The sequence below is a fragment of the Odontomachus brunneus genome, unplaced genomic scaffold (genome assembly GCF_010583005.1).
Source record: "Odontomachus brunneus isolate Ranch 3 - 2012 unplaced genomic scaffold, Obru_v1 Obru_scaffold_046, whole genome shotgun sequence".
NCBI lineage: Eukaryota > Metazoa > Arthropoda > Insecta > Hymenoptera > Formicidae > Odontomachus > Odontomachus brunneus.
Genome location: NW_022639496.1, coordinates 1,909,726 through 1,930,950, shown reverse-complemented (window position 1 = coordinate 1,930,950; position 21,225 = coordinate 1,909,726). Strand labels below are relative to the sequence as shown.

Below are 21,225 nucleotides of genomic sequence, written 5' to 3'. Positions count from 1 at the left end.
ATATATATATATATATATATATATATATATATATATATATATATATATATAAATAATATGTCAATATATTATAAATAAAATGTGAACAAATTGCCAATATTGCACCAATATTGGCTCCTAATATATTGGGAGTACACTAGGCCAATATAACTCAATATATAATCAATATTGGTAATAAATGAGTTGCCAATATCCATAATTCTATATTGGCTATAAAATGCAAAGTGTCTACAATATTGGCCTAATATTCGGTATATTGAGACCTAATTTTCTGTGCAGATCTGTGCTGTTTGGGATATATGTATACAAATTTCATTGAAATATTAAATAATTTTATCTAAATTTATCATTTTTATTGGAAATTTTAATTTTTTACATTTCAGCTTATATAAGAAGATTATTAATTTTTTTCAATTTATATCGCACGTGTGTAACTTACTTTTAAGGATTAAATATTATATTAAACAATTAAAAAAAAATTGCACAGTTAAACGAATAAAATTAAATTATTAAATATTTGTCTGAATGATCATGCCTTTTTATGTAATTTTATCATTTTTTATCAAAAACATGATTCAGTTACATTACAGAAGTTACAAATTTTTCTTGTGTAATTTTATTAAATTATTTAAGTAGAACATATAGAAATTATGAATGAAATGTACAAACTGTAGAGAGTGTCCCAAAAACATTCGGCCAAACATTAATGCTATATTCTAGAAATGAAAGAAACAAAAAATTTAATAAAATAATGGGTCTGAGAGAAAACCAATCATTAACGAGTTATATCAGTTTTAGAATATTTAAGATTATCGTTATACCTGTCCACTAGATATCCCATTAATTTTCATCATTTTAAAACTTTAGTTTATGCAAGATCTATCTAAAATATTGATAAACTTCGGGAACATATTGTAAATTATCATGAATGATATCATATGGTATTCTCCTATTATTTTCAATCGAGTTTGGCAATTTCTAAGAAGGCATACTGAAGCATGTATATTGTTGTTGAAGATAACTACTTTAAACTTTGAACAGTTCCTGTAATTTTACGTGAGTTAGATTACGTGTTCACAAATTTAAATTAGTGTGACTTGTTAATGATTGATTTTTAGATTCATGTTTATTAAACATTATTTTATTTATTTTTATTTTTAGAATATAATATTAACGTTTAGTCAAATGTTTTTTAGATATTCTGTATGTTTGTTTAAAAATGTTATGCACGTTTGACGTGTATTTGTATCCTGTATCATGTATATTTGTTTAAAAATGTTATGCACGTTTGGATTTTCCATTACAAAATTATTGCAATTATTTGAATATTCTTTATATCATACATTCAGGCAGATTATCAAAATTATTTTTTTAGTAATTTATACTACAATATGTGTGTTAATACAATGTAATAGTACAACTTAATAAAAAACATCGCAAGATGAAATGTAATCTTAACATAATTTTTACCACAATATTTTCTCTGTGTACTTTTAATCACGAAAATAGGAATGCGACAAATATGACACTCAGAGACTTCTCTTCCGCATCGGAAATTTAACTCGCCGAGATTAATGGGCTTTCTACAATAAGCCATTAGTCGTAACACATAACGCATAACACATAAGGCATAAGAAAATTCATCAATTGCTGTCTCTCAGAATAGAAATAAAGAATTCTGATTGGTGAATTTTCTTATGCTTTATGTATTATGCATTATATGTTACGACTAACCGCTTATTGTAGAAAGCCCATAATGTCAATCTCGATCTTCAGACACGATATTAACTGCGCCAAGCGAAAAGAAGTCTGCACCGAGTCTGCGATATCTTATACCGTCTTCATTTACTCACACTCAAGCGCAGCACTCCTTCCTCAATTAATGCCCGCATCCTCGGGAAATCTCACGTCGTTCATTATGCTGATGAGGACGTGCTCGTAAGAATGGCATAATTACACGGTTTTGCACCCGTAGGATACGACTGCGTACCACGCTCAAAGTCCCAGCGGGCGGTGAACTTTACGCGAGTTACACGCACTCGTTACTGCCGACGATGCTGCGCCGGGAACACCTGCAGGAGGGCAAGCACTTTGCCTGCGCTTGCCCGCGATGTTCGGATCCCACGGAATTGGGCACCCACATGTCCTCGCTCAGGTGCAATAAATGCGATAACGGGGTCGTCCTGCCGTTGGATTCCTTAGGTACGATGATATATCGATTTCCATTTTAGTTTCTATTAATGATTAATTGCTGTTACTTCCTGTGTGAAATGAATGCTCCAATTGACTAAGCAACCTCATTATACGTAAAAATAAATTAATTATTAATGCATATGTTAAACTAGGTTAAAAAATTGATTTTGTCAAGCGTAGTCTATAAAAAATGAAAAATTTAAGCTTTAATTTTTAAGAAATTGACAACCATAATCTAGATTTTTACAAGAGTATTCAACCACGGTTGGTTAATTTCTTACAACTTAAAGCTCAAATCTTTATTGTAGATAGACTACTTTAGATAGTTTAAATACTAGGAGTTTTGTATTATATTTTTCTAATATATGGAAAGATTTTACTTAATTTATATTTTCTTAAAAGTGGTTGATGTTACACTTACTGATATAAGGCAAATATCTAAATGATTACGTAACCTCTCATCGTAATCAATCTTAAATCAATTATACTCAAAATAAAGAAATATATAAAATTATTAATAAAAAATAATAATAGTAATCATTATTTAAATATCACAAATCAGTACAGAATTACATAAATGCGTCATTAATTACTTAAACATGGCAATTTATAAACTGACTCATATTTGTATTATTTAATAAATTACGGAGAGGCAAGAAATAGCATTATGATATAAATGCTATTTCTTAATACTCTATAAATAAAATTAATAAACCATATATTCTTTTTAAAAATAGAAACGTTTATCATTTTTACATCATGTATTTATTCAGATTGTTATTGATGGGGACAAATAAATAAAAATAAATACCCCAGTACTGATTAATGACTTACATGAATTAACTACGAAAATTACATATTTTGTTACTTTCTTTGCTTATAAAATCTTCTCTCAACTTTGACACAACTTCAATAGTTTAAAGTTAAAGAATAACTATTATAGATCCAATAAATAGACATGTGGTATTAATTGTCAACTTCTAAAATGTCGGTGAGTAACTGTTTAAATTGTCATCGTTAGCAATACGTTTATAAAATTATGATGTTCCAGCATTTACTACGATTTCTAATTATTAATTTATTAATTTTATTCGAAACTTACAGCTAATAATATATAAGATTAAGAATAAAAACATATGTTTATGATAAATATAAGTATTAATTGATTTATTAAGAAAAACGGATGCGATTAGGAGATACAATCACTAATTAGGACATTTCACCTTAAGTCTACATTCACAAATATATTTTATAGAGAGATCTCACAGATATTCAGCATCTCTGGGATATTTGTAAGATTTAATACATTAATGCTATATGGGATATAATATCCCATATATATACGGGCCCATATTTATCCTAAAAATATTTATTGCACAGAATTTGTGTGAAATACTCAATATTCAGTTATATATCTGTACGGTTTTTAGATCCGGCAAGTTCGTGGAAGTGTACGAATTGCGAGTTCTCCACCAACGGGCAAGCGGTGCGAAAAGTTCTCCGGATCATTCAAGCGGAGGTAGATAACGCTGAGGCCATCAGCGGAGCTGATGGAGCCGACGCGATTTACGTAAGAGAAACCGTTATGAAGAAGTATCAATCAGTTCTGCATCCTCGCCACGCTTTTCTCACGATGCTGAGGTATGATTATACAACTAAGGAATTGGACATCGGGAGATTACATAAAGGATAATATATTACAGTAAACAAAGACTTTAGCTCGATTTCCTGCCATCTTCTGTAACAAAATTCTGCAATACAAATGCTTCCAGAACTTTAATAGAAAATCATAAACAAAATTACTTGGTTAAGGAATAATTTTGAACTAATCAATAATTTTTTACTTAATCAAGGAAATAATGTTTTACAAAGAATAATCGAAAATTATTTTTTTTGCGAGTTTATTTATTTAGATATAACAAATAATGAATATAGATAATATATAGATATCCATTATCTCTTACATTTAATTGTATCAAAAAATTCTACCCAAAGATTTGATAGAATTAGATAAGAAAAATCTACGTAACTGAACCGTGCTTTTGGTAAAAAATAATAAAATTATATAAAAAAATATTTGTATTCTCTCGGATAAATATTTAATTGTTAAAAGTAAGTTCTTTTTTTGTATAAAAAGAAAGAAATTGATAAAAGAATGAAAGAATTGAACTTTTTTATGTAAGTTAAAAGGTGAAAAATTGAAATTTCTAATAGAAATGATAAGTTCAGATAAAAATCATATAATATTTCTAGTAATGTGATAGTAGGATAGTAGGATAAGAGTAAGTTTAAACGAGGAAGAGGGAATAGGAAAAGGCGTAGTATATAAGGAGTGGATCAATGTATGGATGTGTGGATGGTGATAAGATTTATAAAATGTAAACCAAGTTCTCTTCTTGGCAATAGCTAAATAGTAATAAATATTATACATATAATATTTCTATAAAATTTGCAAATATTTCTATTGATTTTCTTAGCGAATTTTTTAAGAAAGATATATTACATATTATATAAAATAAATTATATAAAATATATTATATAAAATATATTGCATTTTTTATAGGCACTCGTTGAGCCAAATGTACGGTCGAGTTGACGAATACTTATTGGACGATCTGCCGGACGTTGTGTTAGAGCACAAAATCGACATATGCCATTTGTTGCTTCAAGTATTGGACGTGGTAGAACCCGGATACACTCGTGTAAGAGGTACAGGCAGAGGTTTAGACGCGTTTCTCCGCACACTGTCGTGGAAAGGTGTGCGTACATAATTTATTGCTTTATCTTTTTGGCAGGTATGACGCTATACGAGCTGCACGCGCCGTTACTCTTCTTAGCCAAAAGCCACTGGAATGCTGGCGTCATCAGCGAAGCCAGTCTAAAGTCCAAAATGACGGAAGCCGCGAATGTCCTAAAAGAGGCGGCTATGATATTAATATTGGAATCACTGGAGACAGTTGAGGGACAAATAGGACTCGTTGCGCAAGAGTCTCTGCTCCAGCTGGAACAGTCCATAAATAATTTATAAGTGTTTCTTGTAAATATACTCGTATTTGTACAAACCTGTTTGCTAATAAACGCTCACCTCTGCATGTCTTCCTGATTATCGAGAGATGCAAATCAAATTTGGTGACATCAGTATGGAACTCTGCGACTCTTCGCCGATTGGACGATACGACCTTGTGAAGCGTCGATCGAGAAAAAATTGTGCGGCAAATATTCACTCCCAAATTACAGTAACATCGCGCGGTAATAATGCGATTATAAAGCAATCGGTTAAATCCACTGTCGCCGCGCGGGAGAAAATATATCTCGTGTTTGACAGCGACTCGATCGCGTCGTGATTTTGTAACTGCGTGCATCGCGTTGTATCGCGGAGTGCGCACGATTCACGGGTGTCTAATAATACAGTGCGTCGCATGTGTACCGAAGGAAGACGGTTCGTATTACGGGCGTCCGCTTCCCCATGCCAGTTACGGGTCGACAATCGCAAACTTGAAGGAAATAATTTAGACAAATTATGGCGCCCACCCCGAAGTATAAAGTTGCATATTCGAGAAAACTTGGCAGGTAACGGCTACCATGTAATTAAGCACGCCACTCAGTATGTGATTTATGTATCAGTTATACCACATTATATCGCATGATTGAAATTCGTGTAATTTACGCGACAATATTTCACTGATTATACGCTCTTTGTCTGCTGAATAATCGACTGCTAGCTGCAACTTTGGCGAATTTTAACGCAGAAGTTTCAATAGAAAAAGACAGCGCGGAAGAGATGTTATATATCATTAAAAATAAATTTAGCGCTTCTTCGATCAAAATAGATGCGATTTCGCTATTTGAGGAGTGAGCGCGTATCTATCACTGCACAATTTACAGCTTATCCCAGACAGCACAACTGGTTTTGTGTAACACAGTGTAACATAGCTGGAAAGCACCCATAGATATCTATTATCTCTTATATCTAATCATATATAAAAAAATTCTATCCAAAAATTTGATAAAATAGATAATAAAAATCTTAATAGATAATCTTAATAGATAAGAATATTTGCAACTGAACTGTGCTTTTGATAGAAAATAATAAAATTGTATAAGAAAGTATTTGTATTCTCTCGAATAAATATTTAATCGTTAAAAGTAAGTTCTTTTTCGATGTAAAAAGAAAGAAATTGATTTTTTAAGTTAAAAGGTAAAAAATTGAAATTTCCATTAGAAATGTTAAGTTCAGATAAAAGTCATATAATATTTCTATAAAATTTGTATATATTGATTTTTTTTCTTAGCGGATTTTTTAAACAGGATATTTACATATTATATAAAATATATTACATTTTTTATAGGTACTCATTACATTTTACAGGCACTCGAGGCAACTCTCCATTGGATGTTCTGAGAACGTTCTCAGGACGTAGAGACGTTCTCAGAATATCTTTAGAAGATCCTGTGGAGTTCTGTGCTATTTAAGATGCTGCACTTATAATTTTTGTTCACAAGGTGCCTTGTAGCAGCTAAAAATATAGCGGCAGGAGAAGTTATTATTCGGGAGCAACCGATTGCGGTCGGCCCGATGACGTATAAGAAAGATTGTTTGTGTTTTGCATGCCTGCGTTCGTTATCGAGGATCGGCGAAGGGAAACAATATACTTGCTCCAGATGCAACGTCGCACCGTTGTGCAGCGTAGCGTGCGAGGTAGTATGTTAGAATAACATTATATATCGATCCCAGTAAGCAAGAAACATTAAATTAACATTTAGTTGACTTCATGCATTGTTGGACATTTTTAATAATATTGCATTTATATTTTTCACGTGTTATTTTGTGATGATTTTTTTGAATCTGTCTCTCCCTGTCTCTCCCCGTTTCTCCCTGTCTCTCCCTGCCTCTCCCTGTCTCTCCCCGTCTCTCCTGTCTCTCCCCGTCTCTCCCCGTCTCTCCCCGTCTCTCCCTGTTTTTCCCTGTCTCTCCCTGGCTCTTCCTATAATTATTAATTAATTAAAGTATATTTTAATTTAATTTAATTTTGATTTTACTTTTATTTTACGTTTTTTATTGTTTTTTATTAGCTATATGGCGCGCGCGTATATATTGTTTTAGTATTTGAAATAGCGTGTTTTTTTACTATCTGTAAAGACACGGACGATCCATCACACGAGTGATGAATGCTGGATACTTCGGGAGAATCGAGACTTGCTGGCGGGGAAAGGAATCGACGTAACAGGAATTTTGTTGGTTTTGCGATTGTGGCTGATAAAATGCAGAAATCCGACTGTATGGTCACAAGTAAACAACATGGAGGCTCATCTGGACAAAAGAATGAACACGCCGGTTTGGGAGGACAGAGAAGTCAATGTAGTAAATGTGAGCTTCCCTTTAATCAAATTATTAAACGTTCGACGTTAATCCTATATATTGTATATGTTCTTGCTTAGATCTTTATATAAATAGGATAATCCAGTCAATATACTTTGTAAATATGTAACTATTTTACAAATGAAAACAGTCAATGGTTTTCAAAAAATCAATCACTTTGATGATGTTATCTTAAGATTTGAACAAAAATGATCTCAAAGAAAATATTTCTTCTATTATTGTCATATTTGCTCTTTCGAGTCGTTTCTTCTCTTTTCTTCTTCAAACCGTCGGAAATATTTAATTATTCTTATTTAACTACACCAATCAATACAGTAACGATATATATATATGTATAGGTGATTCAAATGCTTCGCGTACCTGATGAAATCGAGCCACCCAGTGCGGAATTAATGCAGAAATTGTGCGGCATTTTAGACGTGAATACCTTCGAGTTGCGATCACCTGGCGTTCTTGACGGTCTTCTTCTTCGAGGTTTATATGTTGAAGCAGCTTTGATGGCTCACGATTGCAGAGGCAACACTCATCTCACCGTGGACAATGATTTCCAGCTGAGCGTTTATGCGAGCGTAACAATCAAGGAAAATGAGTCTATTCTTTTCAATTACACTTCGTCACTGCTGGTCAGTCAATTGTGCAAACTATAAAATTTAATTGTTGAGAGAGATACGTTTCTTCTACTTTCCTGGCTTATGTATGAGAAGGAACTATTTGCCACTGTGCTGATAATGTACTGAATAAGCTTTAAATTTAAAAAATTATTTCTCTTTAAAACAATATTCACGTTCTTATATCTTCATCAGGGCACAGCCGACAGAAGAGAGCATCTTCGTGAAGGAAAGTACTTTGAGTGCGAATGCTCTTTGTGTAAGGATCCCTACGAGTTGCAGTCGCATTTGAGTAGCGTGCTGTGCCCACGCTGCAAAAAAGGATTCGTCGGGATACAAGACACTTCCATCGTCGATCCGTATGAACGGGAAAGTCGGTGGCAGTGTCAGATGTGCAAGAGGACCTACGGCGGTCGTCTCATCAGAGCCACGCTGAATATCTGCAGAACGCTCATCGAAGAATGCGAGGATACCGATATAAAAGTTCGCGATGATTGAAATTTAAAACATTTGTGATTCTCTTGTGATCCTTTCTCTCATAATCTTTGCAATGACCTGGTAATTTGCAGAGTCTAGATGGTTTGCTTCGAAAATTATCACGATCATTACACATCAATCACTTCCTGATGCTATCCTTGAAGCAGAAGTTATTGGCGGCATACAGGAAAGAAATGACATCTCCAAATCCTCAGAAGAAAATCATACAAAAGATGTTGGGCACGTGCAAGGAAGTCTATAGCGTATTGGACATAGTAGAGCCGGGTATATCACGTTTGAAAGGTGCGAGCGCACGATTGATGGTGCATTTCGTTATAATTATACATGTGTTGTACAATAAGCTTGTTCAATTATTTCACACGTAGAATAGAAACATGTGGAAAATATCAGAAACATTTCAGTAATATTATAACGATGTCTTACAGATATTAAGTCATGTATGATTATGTAATTATCGCGAATACCAATTTTTCAGGAATAATGTTATATGAAATGCATTTGCCTATAATAATACTGGCGAATCGATCTTATTCTGCTCGCGAGATCTCGTCCGCACAGTTGGCGCATCAACTACAAGAGGCCAGAGATCTTCTAAAGAAAGCCCTGACTATGCTGCTTTTGGAGCCTGCAACTACTCCGGAGGGGAAATTGGCTAAGCGAGCGCTGGAAGAATTACGAACGCTAAATCAGAACATAGACGACGTGAAGTCCTTACCACCGGAAGAACCGAAAGTCTATGCGCGTAGAGCGAAAGAAAATCGCAGAAAGATCAAATGACATATATTACGACGAACGAGATATTTCTTCTTACAAGTTACAATTGTTATTACTTATGTCGATATGATTATTATTCATATTGTCACGTAATGATATACTGTTTTATATCGTGAGAAAATTGTTATTCTGTAATTATACTGCATAATAATAATAATAAACAAAAAAGAAACAATTCTTACAAGTACTGTATTTGCGATGTATCCATTTTGTATAGATTTAATAAATAAGTATATGTATACAAAAAAAGATTTTAATTACACACGTAACAGTTAATTCGGAGGAACAGGCAACACTCCAGAAACCTAAGGTTGCACATTCACCTTATCGAAGGTCGTATATCACTGTGAATTGTAAACTGTTCAAAGCTTCGCACTCGCGTATCCTAAGAGTACTGGCTTGACAAAAGAAAATCAATCATTTCATTCCGTGTATTAATAATCATGGAAATGAGGTTCGAATTGTTCGTTACTTATGATTTATCCTCGACACTCCTTGTGCTAGTACTGGCGCCAGTACCGAGACTGGGATCGAGCGCGCAACCTCCATACGCAAACATCTTTGGAATGTCTTGCCCGTAATATACCTTCGCGTTATGTGCCAGCGACTCATACTTCTTCAGCTCTAGAAATTCCTTAGACAGAAGTAACTTGTTCGCTTCAGCCTGCATCTTCATTTGGTAGAACTCAGCGTCCGAACGGCTCTTCTGTCTTGCTAAATGCATTTCGTCCTCTATCGCCGCCATTTGCTGCAATGACTCTTTCTCCATGATCTTTTGATTGTACTGAATCTTCGCAACTTGCGCTTCCTTTTCTGCTTCGATGACTGCTTTCTTGCGATCGGTTTCGGCATCCTTCTCTACTACTTTCTGATGTTGCGTAGATATTAACAGTTTCGTCTTCTCTCCTTCCCTAAGAGATATGAAATATGAGATAAGTCGAGAGAAGATTCTGATTTAAATAGTTCGAAAATAAGAGATTTTCACAAATTTTTTTCAAATAAATAAATAAATAAATAAATAAAATAAATAGATATTAATAGATATTCAAATAAATAAATAAAGATATTAATAACAAGTTTTTAATCATATATATTTATCACTGTTTTAAGTAAAAAAAATTTAGAAAAAGATTAAAATTTCGTTCAGATCTTTTTATTGAGCGCGATGTACTCGGACGACTCTGATTGGTGAACAACATTAGAACTCGCGTAATAATTTGAAACAGATAAAAAAAATATACAATTATAAATTTAAATTAAATTATAAATTTAAATTAAATTATAAATTTAAATTAAATTATAAATTTAAATTAAATTATAAAATATAAATTTAAACTGTATTAAATTTGCTGGAGAGAGAATGAATGAATCTAAATCTTTTAGAAAATTTTCAAAATTAGTATTTTTTTAGAAATATAAAAAGAAAAGAGATAAACAGAAAAAGAGAAGAAAAAAATAACTTGTAATTTCATAGTGCTGCCATTTTGTTAAATTTCGGCTTTCTGTACATAACAAAAGTTCATTCTCCAGCAAATTTAATAATTTTTGAATTTGCTTTTCCCATTTGTTTCAGATTATTATGTAAGTTGTAACGTTGTTCACCAGTTGGAGACATCTGGTGACACCATGTTCAGCACAAAAAACCTGGACGATAAAATTTTAATCTTCTTTAAATGAAAAATATTTTATACTTAAAACAATGATAAATAATTAAAAAAAAATAATTGAAACTCTATATTTTAATATCCTTATTCACTTCTTTGAAAAAAATTTATGAAGACCTCCTGTTTCTCAACTATCTAAACTAAAACTTTCTTTTAATGCAAAATATTAGAAACATGTAAAAATTTTAATTAGAAGAAAAAATTTAAATAATTAATAAAATATAATTATTTACATTAGTTCATAATTTTTTCTGATGGTTTCAGGAATCTTTGGTTTCGTCACTCTGACAGCTTGTATGTTAAGACCAGGTGCTAATTCATTCAAGTCCCTTTGAAGTGCAGTTTTAAGGTTCTCATCGATTTGATCAAACAGATCAATATATACTTCGTGCAGTGTGTGCACCGAACAAAATTGATTCAATTCATGATGAACTTTGTTGAAGATTAACGTACGGTCATAATCTGCAGTGAAGTTCCTCACCATATTGTAGACTGCAAAAATAAGCATATATTAACACTTGGAGATACACACAAACAGTTTCTTGAAGAACAAAGGAACTAGATTGCCCAGAGAAGCTCACCACTATTTGCATCCAATATATTCACAACCTCTATACGATCGAAATAGATCATTACACCACCACTGGTTCCACATGGCACATTCTTCACCTCATCTGTCTGCAGAGTTACTTGAACCGAACGATAAGTGGTCAATAATGGTATCATCATATGAAAACCTGGATTGCTCACTTGAGGTAACAGTGCACCACCCTGACAGAAATTCATAAAGCGGCAGTTAGAGAATGACGTGTTTCGTAGATATAATAGGATATAGTAAAAAAATTGACAAAACTCACCCTGAAGTACACCCCAACATGGCCTTCCTCGATACGATGGAGAGAAAAATTAAATACTATTGCAAAGCACACGAGGAAGCAAATCGCTATCACCCTTTGATCGAACATTGTTGTATGTCTATGGTACACTGAAAATCGTATGAAACAGTCAACTCAAAGGATGTATACATGTGTTGAGGGACACTTAGGGCACGTAGTGTACACACGGTGAATCACGTTCGAACAGCTTGAAATAACAGTATCACATATAACTCAAAACCGTAATAGTTACATAACATACGAATACAAAGCGATAATTATATCGAGCGCAATTAGCAAATACATTGCTCGCTGGCTCGATTCCCAAAATTTAGAATGCCATAAAGAGAGGTTATTTTCGTACGTGCTGATAAGATGAACGAGCAATACCTTGACACAGATGACGAAAATTATGCGTTACAAAGTAACGGATATGTGATTATAATTAGATATTACAACATAGTCCATTAATTTCATTTTAAGAAATAAGTCCCTCGATCTCGGCTAGTGGCCCCATACCGCTTCCTCCCAATAACTTCTTTTGAAAGAGATATCGGCTTAAGGTAATGCACAGTCGGTCGGGAACAACGGAAACTGTATTGCTTTCTCGTATTATTGAACAACTTTTGTTTTTATGTGTACTTGTATCAATGGGTGCGTTCAGAAAACACAACTGTTGCACAACGGTTGAGTAATTAGTCAACGTAATTGGTCTAAAGTTAGGGATCTAACAGTAAGGATCAATAATCACTGACCGCTCACTGATCAGCTACGTTTTCTTAACCAAATAAACGCAACCAATAACAAAATATGCAAAATGAAAATCAATATATATATCTAGCCAGGGTTAGTAACGTTATTTTATAAAAGTAACTCGTTATCGTTACCGTTATTTTTTCTAAAATGAAACTCGTTACGGTACTCGTTACAAATTTTAAAAAGTAATGGCTCCTGCACACAGGACACGGTAATGCTTGCCGCGCGGCGGAAGTTCGCGCGACAGCCAATCAATATGCTGCTTTCCGTAATAACCTTCTAGCTCTTACGGAAAAACAACATATTGATTGGCTATCGCGTGGACTTTCGCCGCGCGGTAAGCATTACCGCGTCCTGTGTGCAGGAGCCATTAGATAAACAACAAGGATAGAATGATACGGTAGCGCTGAATAGCGCTAATAAAGAGTTTTTGCAAACATACAGTATAGATACAGTAAACGCTAAAATGATGTTATCGAGTCAACTACGTATGCGCATCGGTCACCTTAACGCTATTCAGATAACGTGCGAACGTTATTTCTGAAAAATAGCGTTCATGAGTAACGTCGACGTTATGGCTACCAAAATGAAATCTGAACGATTGAAATTCACAAGTCATGATGATCTCATACTTTTAAGGAAGATTATATCCTAAATATGAAGAAAGTGAAAAATGGAAAACGATTGCAGATCGTGTAGGATACTGTTTTATCTTACGTTACCGTAGCATTCACCGTACAAAAACCCTTTTGAAGTAGACGACCTAAAAACGGAATACAGTATGAAGTCACGTGACTTCAGCGTTTACCGTATCTAAAATACGGAATTGCAAAAACTCCCTAATAACGAGCTCCCCGAACGCACCTTATGGCTGCGTTCGAGGAGACGCTATTTAGCGCTATGAGTGTGCTCTATCCTTGTTTGTTCCCGAAAGTTGAACAAAGACAGAGGATGCTCATAGCGCTAAATAGCGTCTCCCCGAAAGCAGCCTATATCTAAGGTCTCTAGCGCATATATTACCAGAGAGAAGCCTGAGAGCGGCTACGACATATGTTTTGGGCGACACCGATTTTCACGCTGGTGCGATATGTCATCTGCACCCATTTTTCAGGTGGAACTACGTTCCCTACGCCCATTTTCAGACGATGCCGGTAAAGCAGCGATTCGGTGCGTGTCTATTCTACGCCCATTTCCTGGCGATTTGTGTTCGTGCTAAGCGCATAATTACGTGGTTAAGAATATGGACCATTGCATACGAACTTATATTCCATTCAACATGCACATGATCTTTTGGACTTTTCAACATGCCGAATATTGGACTGATTATTGACTATCGACCTCAATTTCTTCGGCACAAAAATCGGCTCTTTTCGGGGCCACCAAATTTTATATCGATGGAATGATGCTCGAACGCATAAAATGCGAAAGAAAGCAAACAATATTGGTGGCGTACAAGCACTTGACCGCGACGTCTGACATATGCGCGCTTCCACGCTTCACTTGAAGCAGTGGTATTATGATAGTTCGTAATATGATAAATCACTAATTGCACTAGAGTAAAGTCAGGAAAAGTCAGTTCTTTTTGAACGAAATCGATATCGTTTGTAGTTGTCGAAAGAAAGCAAAAAATACTGGCGGCATATAAGCACTTGACCGCGAGGTCGAGACGTACGCACGTTTCCACGCTTTACTTAAAGCAGTGATATTTTTTGTAACATAAACCACTACTTCCAATAGAATGAAGTGCAGAAAAGTCAGTGCTTTATGAACGAAATCGATAACTGTTGTAGTTGGCGAAAGGAAGCAAAAATGCCAGCGACATGTAAGAGGCTCACCGCGACGTACATCGAGACGAACGCGCCCTTCCACACTTTACCTAAAGCAGTTGTATTTTTCGTAATATTATAAACCACTAATCCCAATACACCAAAATGAGAAGTCAGTGCTTTTTTTAATGAAATCGATATCTTTTGTATTTGCCGAAATTAAGCAATATATGCTAGCGGCATGTAAAAGCCTAAACACGACGTCGCGGTCAAGTGCTTATATGCCGCCAATATTTTCTGCTTTTTTTCGGCAGCTACAAAAAATATCGATTTCGTTCAAAAAGCACTGAATTTTCCTCACATCACTCTATTAGTATTAATGGTTTGTAATATTACGAATAATATCACTGCTCTTTAAGTAAAGCGTGGAAGCGAGCGTACGTCTGAACGTCGCGGTCGAGTGCTCATATGCCGCCAGCATTTTTGCTTTTTTTCGGCAACTACAAAAGATATCGATTTCGTTTAAAAAGAAATTATTTCCCTTTACTTTACTCTATTGGAATTAGTGGTCTGTAATATTACGAAAAATACCACTGCTTTAGATAAAGCGAGAGAAGCGCGCTTACGTCTGGACGTCGCGGTCAAGTGCTCGTATGCCACCAATATTTTTTGTTTTCTTTTATAAAATATTATAAAATATTAATTTTTAACAGTATTTATTAATTAAAATGTTTGTATTCAACAGATAAGCTGAAAAGATAAACATATTAATAAAAATTGCAGTAAATTAAGTGAATACAATTTTAAAAAATGAATACAGATGGTTATTTGTCATCAAACCGTTCCGTTTTTCCGCGTAAATTGTGCTCCATGTAATATAAGAAGAAATAAAGTCGCGGAACAAGCGCATCAAAATCTATTGTCTCAAGTTGTCACAAGTTGTTCGACCTAACCGCCGTTATATCAAGACGTGTTCAAACATGTTCGGACCTAATATTTTTTTTGAATTCATACCTTGGTACCTTGGATGAAAAGACAATAGAGGCTGCGTTCCGAAATTCACTGCCAGTACTGAAAATCTATAGTTCATGTTACGTATACTATAGAATTTCAGTACTTTCAGTGAATTTCGGAACGTAACCAGAGAAAAGTTTTGGGTCTTCCGCTTTTCCGTTTTTTAAACGTACGGGAAAAAATGATTCAATTCGCGGAACGCGACAATCTAGTAAGATTTTGTCTTCCGCGTTTCCGTGACACATCGCGATCGACATCGCTCCGCGTTCTATACATATCTGTTGTCTATCGAAAGTGAGCCTGGCGCGGAAATAAGTATCGGGAGTGCCGAAATAGCGATCGTCGATATACTACAACTGTATGACAACAACTGTTGGAATTAATGTTTTATAATAATGCGATTAATGTCGTTGCGTTATGTAAAGCATTGAAGTGGGCGTGTTTTTCGCGGTCAGGTTCTCGCTCATACACATACATATGATATTTCGTATGCATATACACGTAAATAAATTTATGACAGTGCGTAAAGAGAAAAGATCACGTGCATGTTGAATGAAATATAAGTTCGTACGCAATGATCCACGTTCTTAACTACGCAATTATGCGCTTAGCACGGACACGAATCGCCAGGAAATGCGCATAGAATAGACACGTACTGAATCGCTGCTTTACCGGCATCATCTGAAAATGGGCGTAGGGAATGTAGTTCCACCTGAAAAATGGGTGCAGATGGCGCATCGCACCAACGTAAAAATCGGTGTCTTCCAAAACATATAGCGTAGCCGCTCTCAGGCTTCTCTCTGATATTACCCATCCTTGGTCGGCGCTGGCAGTAGGTGCGTTCAACGAACTCAACAGTTGCGTAACAGTTGAGCAATTCGTCAATATAATTGGTCTAAAGTTAGAGATCTAACAGTAAGGACCAATAATCACTGACCGCTCACTGATCAGCTATGTTTTCTGAACGCAGCCAATAATTTTGGAACACAACCTAAGTCTGATGTAAGATAACGAGGTTAGGTTCCTAAAGTGACAGGTGCTTGTTGCAAAACTTTATTTAGATATTGCAAGGATTTTAGATGTTTTGATTTACCGTTTCCACAATTTATTTGAAAAATGGAAGTTAAGGCGAAGAGTGAACATTTGCTTGCTTTGAAAGGTAATATATCAGGAAGCAATAAAATTTATATTATCTTCAGATTTTAGATTATAACATTAAAATTATTAATACAATATTTAAAGTATTAATTGCGTAATTACATTGATACAACACTAAAATAAAAACATAATGAAATATATCTCTATAAAAGTTGCATATAAATTACTTTTTACAGTAATGAGATTGACAAGACCAACTCTGGCAAGTCCTGTAGTCGTTACATGTGATTCAACAGACTTACCAGGTAATACATTGAACAATGAACTCAAGAATGATTGTACAGCTTTGCAAGGTATGGAAGCACTTGCTATAGGACAATTTATGGTACTACCTCAGAGTTTTGGGTATGTTTCTACTGGTATTTCTCTCTGTATACTTTTCTGTGAGAAATTACAATTATTTTTTGCAGCATTGTATAAGTGATATTTATATATGTGTATATATATATATATATATATATATATATATATATATATATATCATTTCAGAAACATATATTTAGGAGAAATATTTTCCAGTTATCTATGTGTACATAATGGTAGCAATCAAGTTGTAAAAAATGTTACTGTAAAAGTGAGTTTCAACTGTGTGTTGTATCTCAAAATAATAATTTTCTTATTCTATATCCATTTGCATAATATATTTGTTAATATTGTCAAATATCACTTATAAATTCCACAGGCAGATCTACAGACAAGTACGCAGATAATTTCTCTTTCTGGTAATAATTTAGAAGGAAAAGAATTAGTACCTGACAGTACAGTAGATGAAGTAATTCATCATGAGGTGAAGGAGATAGGTACACATATGTAAGCATCTTAAAAGTGTCTATAAAACTATATTCTTACATATAAATAGAAAATAATCTCATTTTTACCTCATTTTTCAGATTAGTTTGTGAAGTATCTTATACCTGTGCAAATCAAATTGGGCCTCCACTATCATTTAGAAAATATTTCAAGTTTCAAGTGGTCAAGCCACTAGATGTGAAAACCAAATTTTATAACGCTGAGGTATTTATGCATTGAGTTGTACCAATATTATTATGTACAAATGTTCTTATTGTATGAATTATTATTCTCAAAATGATGTTTCTTTTCTGCAGTCCGACGAGGTATATCTTGAAGCACAAATTCAGAATCTAACAGCTGGACCAATTTGTTTAGAAAAAGTTGCCCTAGAGTCATCCTATTTATTCAGTGGTAAGCTCTCACTGGTTTTACGACTGATTTTGATCGAAAGTCTTACATTTTGGATGTATCTCATTTTAGTGTCCACGTTAAATACGAACGATGAAGAAGAATCTATCTATGGAAGAGTGAATCTACTGGATACAGGCTGTAGCAGACAATATCTGTATTGCTTAAAGCCACAGCTGAGTTTACTGAAAGATCCCAAAATGATGCAGAACGCCACAAATATTGGGAAATTGGATATCGTGTGGCGGAGTAATTTAGGAGAGAGAGGAAGGTTGCAGACGAGTCAATTGCAAAGAATGGTACGTCAAATCGTTCATTCGCAAGTGAGGTTGCGTTAACACGTGTTGATTAACGCGGCACTGTTTACGTAGGCACCTGAGTACGGAGATCTGAGAGTCACGGTCAAAGACATTCCCTTGAAAGTCTATCTCGAGGAACCAGTTAATTGCAAATGTCACATAATAAATACCTCGTAAGTTGCGATAAGCTTACGACTCGAAAGTGTGCAAGATCGTTGGTGATGGTCCTTTCACACCTACTTGCAGGGAAAGAAGTATGGATCTGCTGTTGAGCTTAGAGTCGAATAATTCCATAGCTTGGTGTGGGATGTCGGATACGACGATCGGCACTCTGAAGCCTGGAGCTTCTATGGACATACCTCTTTGCTTAATCACGCTGGACACAGGCATCATCGTGAGTAGCTTGTTTGCAAGAATGTGACATTGCATGTATCATTGGAAAAATAATGTTTAATAAATGATATATTTTACAGACCGTCTCCGGCCTGAAGCTTACGGACACGTTCCTGAAAAGAGTTTACGAATATGATGATTTAACGCAGATTTTTGTTAATCAACTGGATTGAATGATGCACGCGCGATAAGAACGTTCTCATCAGCATTTATTATTTATAAGTATAATAAAGATTGCGTCAAATTATTCTTATATAATGAAAAAATGTAATGTATGTATTAGAGTTATGTGAAATTAATTAGAATTGGGAAAAAATGTTTTCATAAATATGTATCTAATGTCGACATCTTCTCGGTTTCACTGACGGCCCCCGCGAGTAGCATTTGAACATTTTGCGGCTCGTTACCACCGAAGATATATCCATTGGCTTTATCTACAGCGTTTTTCACTTTCAACAGCAGCGCTTTATTGGAAACGTCTAATGGTATAAAACTAACAAGACTATAATCTTCAATTATTGACACTAATGCTGCATTCAGTTTCTTGTATCTGTAAAATATCATGCGCATTATTTGCAAAATATTTCATAAATTAACGGAAGATTCATATTTAGATACAAAATATCTAATTTACTTTGCAGTGAAGGGATCTTCGTCCAATTTCTCCAAGAGATAGTTTAAGTCTAGTACTTCTGTATAAAAATCTATATTAAATGCTAGGCAATCGCTGAATTTTTTCACTTCGTCGAACTTTGTCATAACATTTACATGAGGTAAACCTATCTGCAACATTGTTGTTGTACAAACAACCAGGGAGGATAAATATTTTCCTGTAAATTATATCAACACTTTAGTAAACACAAAGAAGCATATTTGAAATTTTATGTCATTATTTTCTTATATGATTATATTTGCTTAATATAGATAAAGTAAATACATGTATTAATTCTTACCAGGATCACTGCAATGGTGAGAATCTATAAGATGTACGCTACACAATCTTACTAAATTCTGATTCAATTTTTCTGCTATCTGGCTCACAGATTTGTGATGTGTGTATAATTCCACCTGTTGTTTTATAAAGCATATTATGGCTTTATTCATATCATACAGAGATTATGTGTGTAAGAAACAACTTAAAATAGTAATTGTCACAACTCACTTGGCCTGGACAGTCAAAAATGAGATAATGATCTTTTAAATTTAAAATTTTGGTAATCAGCCATTGTACGTTGGTTTCTAGAAATTCCATACAGTAAACTAAGGCCCCATTTGGTCCAAGACCAAAATGTGTCATGACTTCTTCATGTTTGATTAACTCAGAAATATCTACAGTTGGAGTATACTCCATGTTTTCATTTGCTGGATCTGCAAAATAATAATTATACATATTTAGTCAGAAGAAAAAAAAAATTACTAGGATAAATTTATTACTCACCGATATTAATAACAGCTACTTTCCTGCCGATAGATTCCAAAAATTTGGACATTGCATTGCAATATGTTGTTTTTCCACTGCCAGGTGGACCAATAACCAGTTGACCAAAAATTAAGCTCATGGTGCTGCAGTAAATTTTACACTACCACGGTTTTATCTGTTTTATAGCATTAGCAATATCTCTCAGAGTCACTATGCTATAATCCTTTAATGCTATTGACAATAGGAATGATCTGTTAATGTCAATATGATCTGCTATGTAGTTGGCAGCTATGTGAACTTCATCGGAATCAGTGCCAAAGTGCGTTCTGCAAATTTCAATGAGGCAAATAACAATGTTTTAAGCACCAAATTATTGTGGCACATTATTACTTACTTTGTCATATATACGTCGTGAATATCCAAAAGTGAATTTCTTACAGATGGCTCACGATTTATTGTCAAAAATGTCCCAAATTTTTTAAATTGCGTTACAATTAACAGTGTTCGATTGCTATAAGTAAACAAATACAATATGATAATAATAGATAATAACATATGATACATAAGTCTGTTTGTTTCAGAAGAACTTCTAAACTAGTGTAGAAGTTCGAAAACGAACGGACCTCATATCACGAGCTGTTTTTAAAAAAAAGTATGTAAACATTATTTTGTACCTATACGTTATTAAAACGATATCCGTATGATTACCATTCGTAACGATAGCACATGTGTGTTTATCCATATTTTGCCCACATATCTTTTATAAAAATTTACTCACAAAATAATATTGGAGTCGGTAATCTAATTTAACCTTGTTTTATGATTTCTCTCTTTCTTTCTCTCTCTCTCTCTCTCTCTCTCTCTCTCTCTCTCTCTCAATATTGATTCAATGATTTTCCCAATCCAATGATAATCCAATTTTTCCCAACACTATTTTGATTTTAGTTTTATGATGATTAGTACGAAAACGTAAAGCAAATAGTGTGGTTAGGCGACAGTTTCCCGAAAAGTGTTAATAATGGATAATGGGCGCGTTCAGCAGATCCCAACAGTTGCAAAGCGGTTGAGTGATACGTAGCGCTTAGTGGTGAAAATCGTGTCTGCTGAACGGGCTGAACACGGTTTATCTCACATCTCGTCACGTGACTTCAGTGTATCTCGTCATGTGACCGCAACTTATTTTGGAATATGACAGAGGTTAGATTCGATTGGTACAGCTGATAGGGT

General features: G+C 34.4%; 5 protein-coding genes across 9 annotated transcripts in view; 3 read left to right on the top strand and 2 right to left on the bottom strand.

Moving 5' to 3' along the window:
• LOC116844767 overlaps positions 1–5,296 on the top strand; it is a 9,452-nt gene extending 4,156 nt beyond the window's left edge. Inside the window, exons 4-7 of the mRNA XM_032816778.1 lie at positions 1,944–2,202; positions 3,624–3,834; positions 4,757–4,902; positions 4,989–5,296. Coding sequence (XP_032672669.1) covers positions 1,944–2,202; positions 3,624–3,834; positions 4,757–4,902; positions 4,989–5,221 — 849 coding nt within the window. The 3' untranslated portion in view covers positions 5,222–5,296. The remainder of the gene's footprint in view (positions 1–1,943; positions 2,203–3,623; positions 3,835–4,756; positions 4,903–4,988) is intronic.
• Positions 5,297–5,462: 166 nt separating this feature from the next.
• On the top strand, positions 5,463–9,628 carry LOC116844742 (SET domain-containing protein SmydA-8-like). Its single transcript, XM_032816710.1, has 7 exons — positions 5,463–5,763; positions 6,697–6,892; positions 7,334–7,561; positions 7,912–8,196; positions 8,377–8,664; positions 8,751–8,961; positions 9,155–9,628. The coding sequence occupies exons 1-7, from the start codon at positions 5,714–5,716 to the stop codon at positions 9,454–9,456; spliced, it is 1,560 nt and encodes a 519-aa protein (XP_032672601.1). The 5' UTR covers positions 5,463–5,713; the 3' UTR covers positions 9,457–9,628.
• Positions 8,976–12,582, bottom strand: LOC116844744 (erlin-1-like). 2 transcript variants are annotated; one of them, XM_032816712.1, is made up of 5 exons: positions 12,383–12,582; positions 11,975–12,102; positions 11,699–11,888; positions 11,351–11,609; positions 8,976–10,364 (listed from the first exon to the last, which is right to left on the bottom strand). In XM_032816712.1, exons 2-5 carry the CDS (start codon positions 12,080–12,082, stop codon positions 9,926–9,928), a joined length of 996 nt encoding a protein of 331 aa, XP_032672603.1. In that variant the 5' UTR covers positions 12,083–12,102; positions 12,383–12,582; the 3' UTR covers positions 8,976–9,925. The 2 variants fall into 2 exon arrangements, with proteins under 2 accessions (XP_032672603.1, XP_032672605.1); XM_032816714.1 differs by lacking the exon at positions 12,383–12,582 and having other exon boundaries at positions 11,975–12,127.
• A 3,179-nt stretch (positions 12,583–15,761) lies between these two features.
• Positions 15,762–18,923, top strand: LOC116844756 (trafficking protein particle complex subunit 13). 3 transcript variants are annotated; one of them, XM_032816764.1, is made up of 11 exons: positions 15,762–16,364; positions 16,499–16,687; positions 16,863–17,031; positions 17,176–17,260; positions 17,369–17,496; positions 17,577–17,700; positions 17,793–17,889; positions 17,959–18,185; positions 18,258–18,358; positions 18,432–18,579; positions 18,659–18,923. In XM_032816764.1, the coding sequence occupies exons 2-11, from the start codon at positions 16,645–16,647 to the stop codon at positions 18,749–18,751; spliced, it is 1,215 nt and encodes a 404-aa protein (XP_032672655.1). In that variant the 5' UTR covers positions 15,762–16,364; positions 16,499–16,644; the 3' UTR covers positions 18,752–18,923. The 3 variants fall into 3 exon arrangements, with proteins under 3 accessions (XP_032672655.1, XP_032672656.1, XP_032672654.1); XM_032816765.1 differs by having other exon boundaries at positions 15,762–16,687; positions 17,206–17,260; XM_032816763.1 differs by having other exon boundaries at positions 15,762–16,687.
• Positions 18,771–21,127, bottom strand: LOC116844757 (GPN-loop GTPase 2). 2 transcript variants are annotated; one of them, XM_032816766.1, is made up of 7 exons: positions 20,673–21,127; positions 20,393–20,509; positions 20,017–20,324; positions 19,741–19,946; positions 19,532–19,646; positions 19,213–19,408; positions 18,771–19,128 (listed from the first exon to the last, which is right to left on the bottom strand). In XM_032816766.1, the coding sequence occupies exons 3-7, from the start codon at positions 20,135–20,137 to the stop codon at positions 18,900–18,902; spliced, it is 867 nt and encodes a 288-aa protein (XP_032672657.1). In that variant the 5' UTR covers positions 20,138–20,324; positions 20,393–20,509; positions 20,673–21,127; the 3' UTR covers positions 18,771–18,899. The 2 variants fall into 2 exon arrangements, with proteins under 2 accessions (XP_032672657.1, XP_032672658.1); XM_032816767.1 differs by having other exon boundaries at positions 20,707–21,127.
• Between the last annotated feature and the right edge of the window lie 98 nt (positions 21,128–21,225).

What these genes read in the sequence shown, in the direction of transcription:
- LOC116844742 (XM_032816710.1), top strand. Translation starts at nt 5,714, where the DNA reads ATGGCGCCCACCCCGAAGTATAAAGTTGCATATTCGAGAAAACTTGGC. An exon ending in TGTGCAGCGTAGCGTGCGAG is followed by an intron (nt 6,893 to 7,333) that starts GTAGTATGTTAG and finishes CTATCTGTAAAG; the next exon opens with ACACGGACGATCCATCACAC. An exon ending in GCGAGGATACCGATATAAAA is followed by an intron (nt 8,665 to 8,750) that starts GTTCGCGATGAT and finishes GGTAATTTGCAG; the next exon opens with AGTCTAGATGGTTTGCTTCG.
- LOC116844744 (XM_032816712.1), bottom strand. Translation starts at nt 12,082, where the DNA reads ATGTTCGATCAAAGGGTGATAGCGATTTGCTTCCTCGTGTGCTTTGCA. An exon ending in TATATTGGATGCAAATAGTG is followed by an intron (nt 11,610 to 11,698) that starts GTGAGCTTCTCT and finishes TTATTTTTGCAG; the next exon opens with TCTACAATATGGTGAGGAAC. An exon ending in AGAAAAAATTATGAACTAAT is followed by an intron (nt 10,365 to 11,350) that starts GTAAATAATTAT and finishes CATATCTCTTAG; the next exon opens with GGAAGGAGAGAAGACGAAAC.
- LOC116844756 (XM_032816764.1), top strand. Translation starts at nt 16,645, where the DNA reads ATGGAAGTTAAGGCGAAGAGTGAACATTTGCTTGCTTTGAAAG. An exon ending in CCAAATTTTATAACGCTGAG is followed by an intron (nt 17,701 to 17,792) that starts GTATTTATGCAT and finishes TCTTTTCTGCAG; the next exon opens with TCCGACGAGGTATATCTTGA. An exon ending in CGCTGGACACAGGCATCATC is followed by an intron (nt 18,580 to 18,658) that starts GTGAGTAGCTTG and finishes TATATTTTACAG; the next exon opens with ACCGTCTCCGGCCTGAAGCT.
- LOC116844757 (XM_032816766.1), bottom strand. Translation starts at nt 20,137, where the DNA reads ATGAGCTTAATTTTTGGTCAACTGGTTATTGGTCCACCTGGCAGTGGA. An exon ending in AGTAGCTGTTATTAATATCG is followed by an intron (nt 19,947 to 20,016) that starts GTGAGTAATAAA and finishes ATTATTTTGCAG; the next exon opens with ATCCAGCAAATGAAAACATG. An exon ending in TTTTTGACTGTCCAGGCCAA is followed by an intron (nt 19,647 to 19,740) that starts GTGAGTTGTGAC and finishes ATAAAACAACAG; the next exon opens with GTGGAATTATACACACATCA.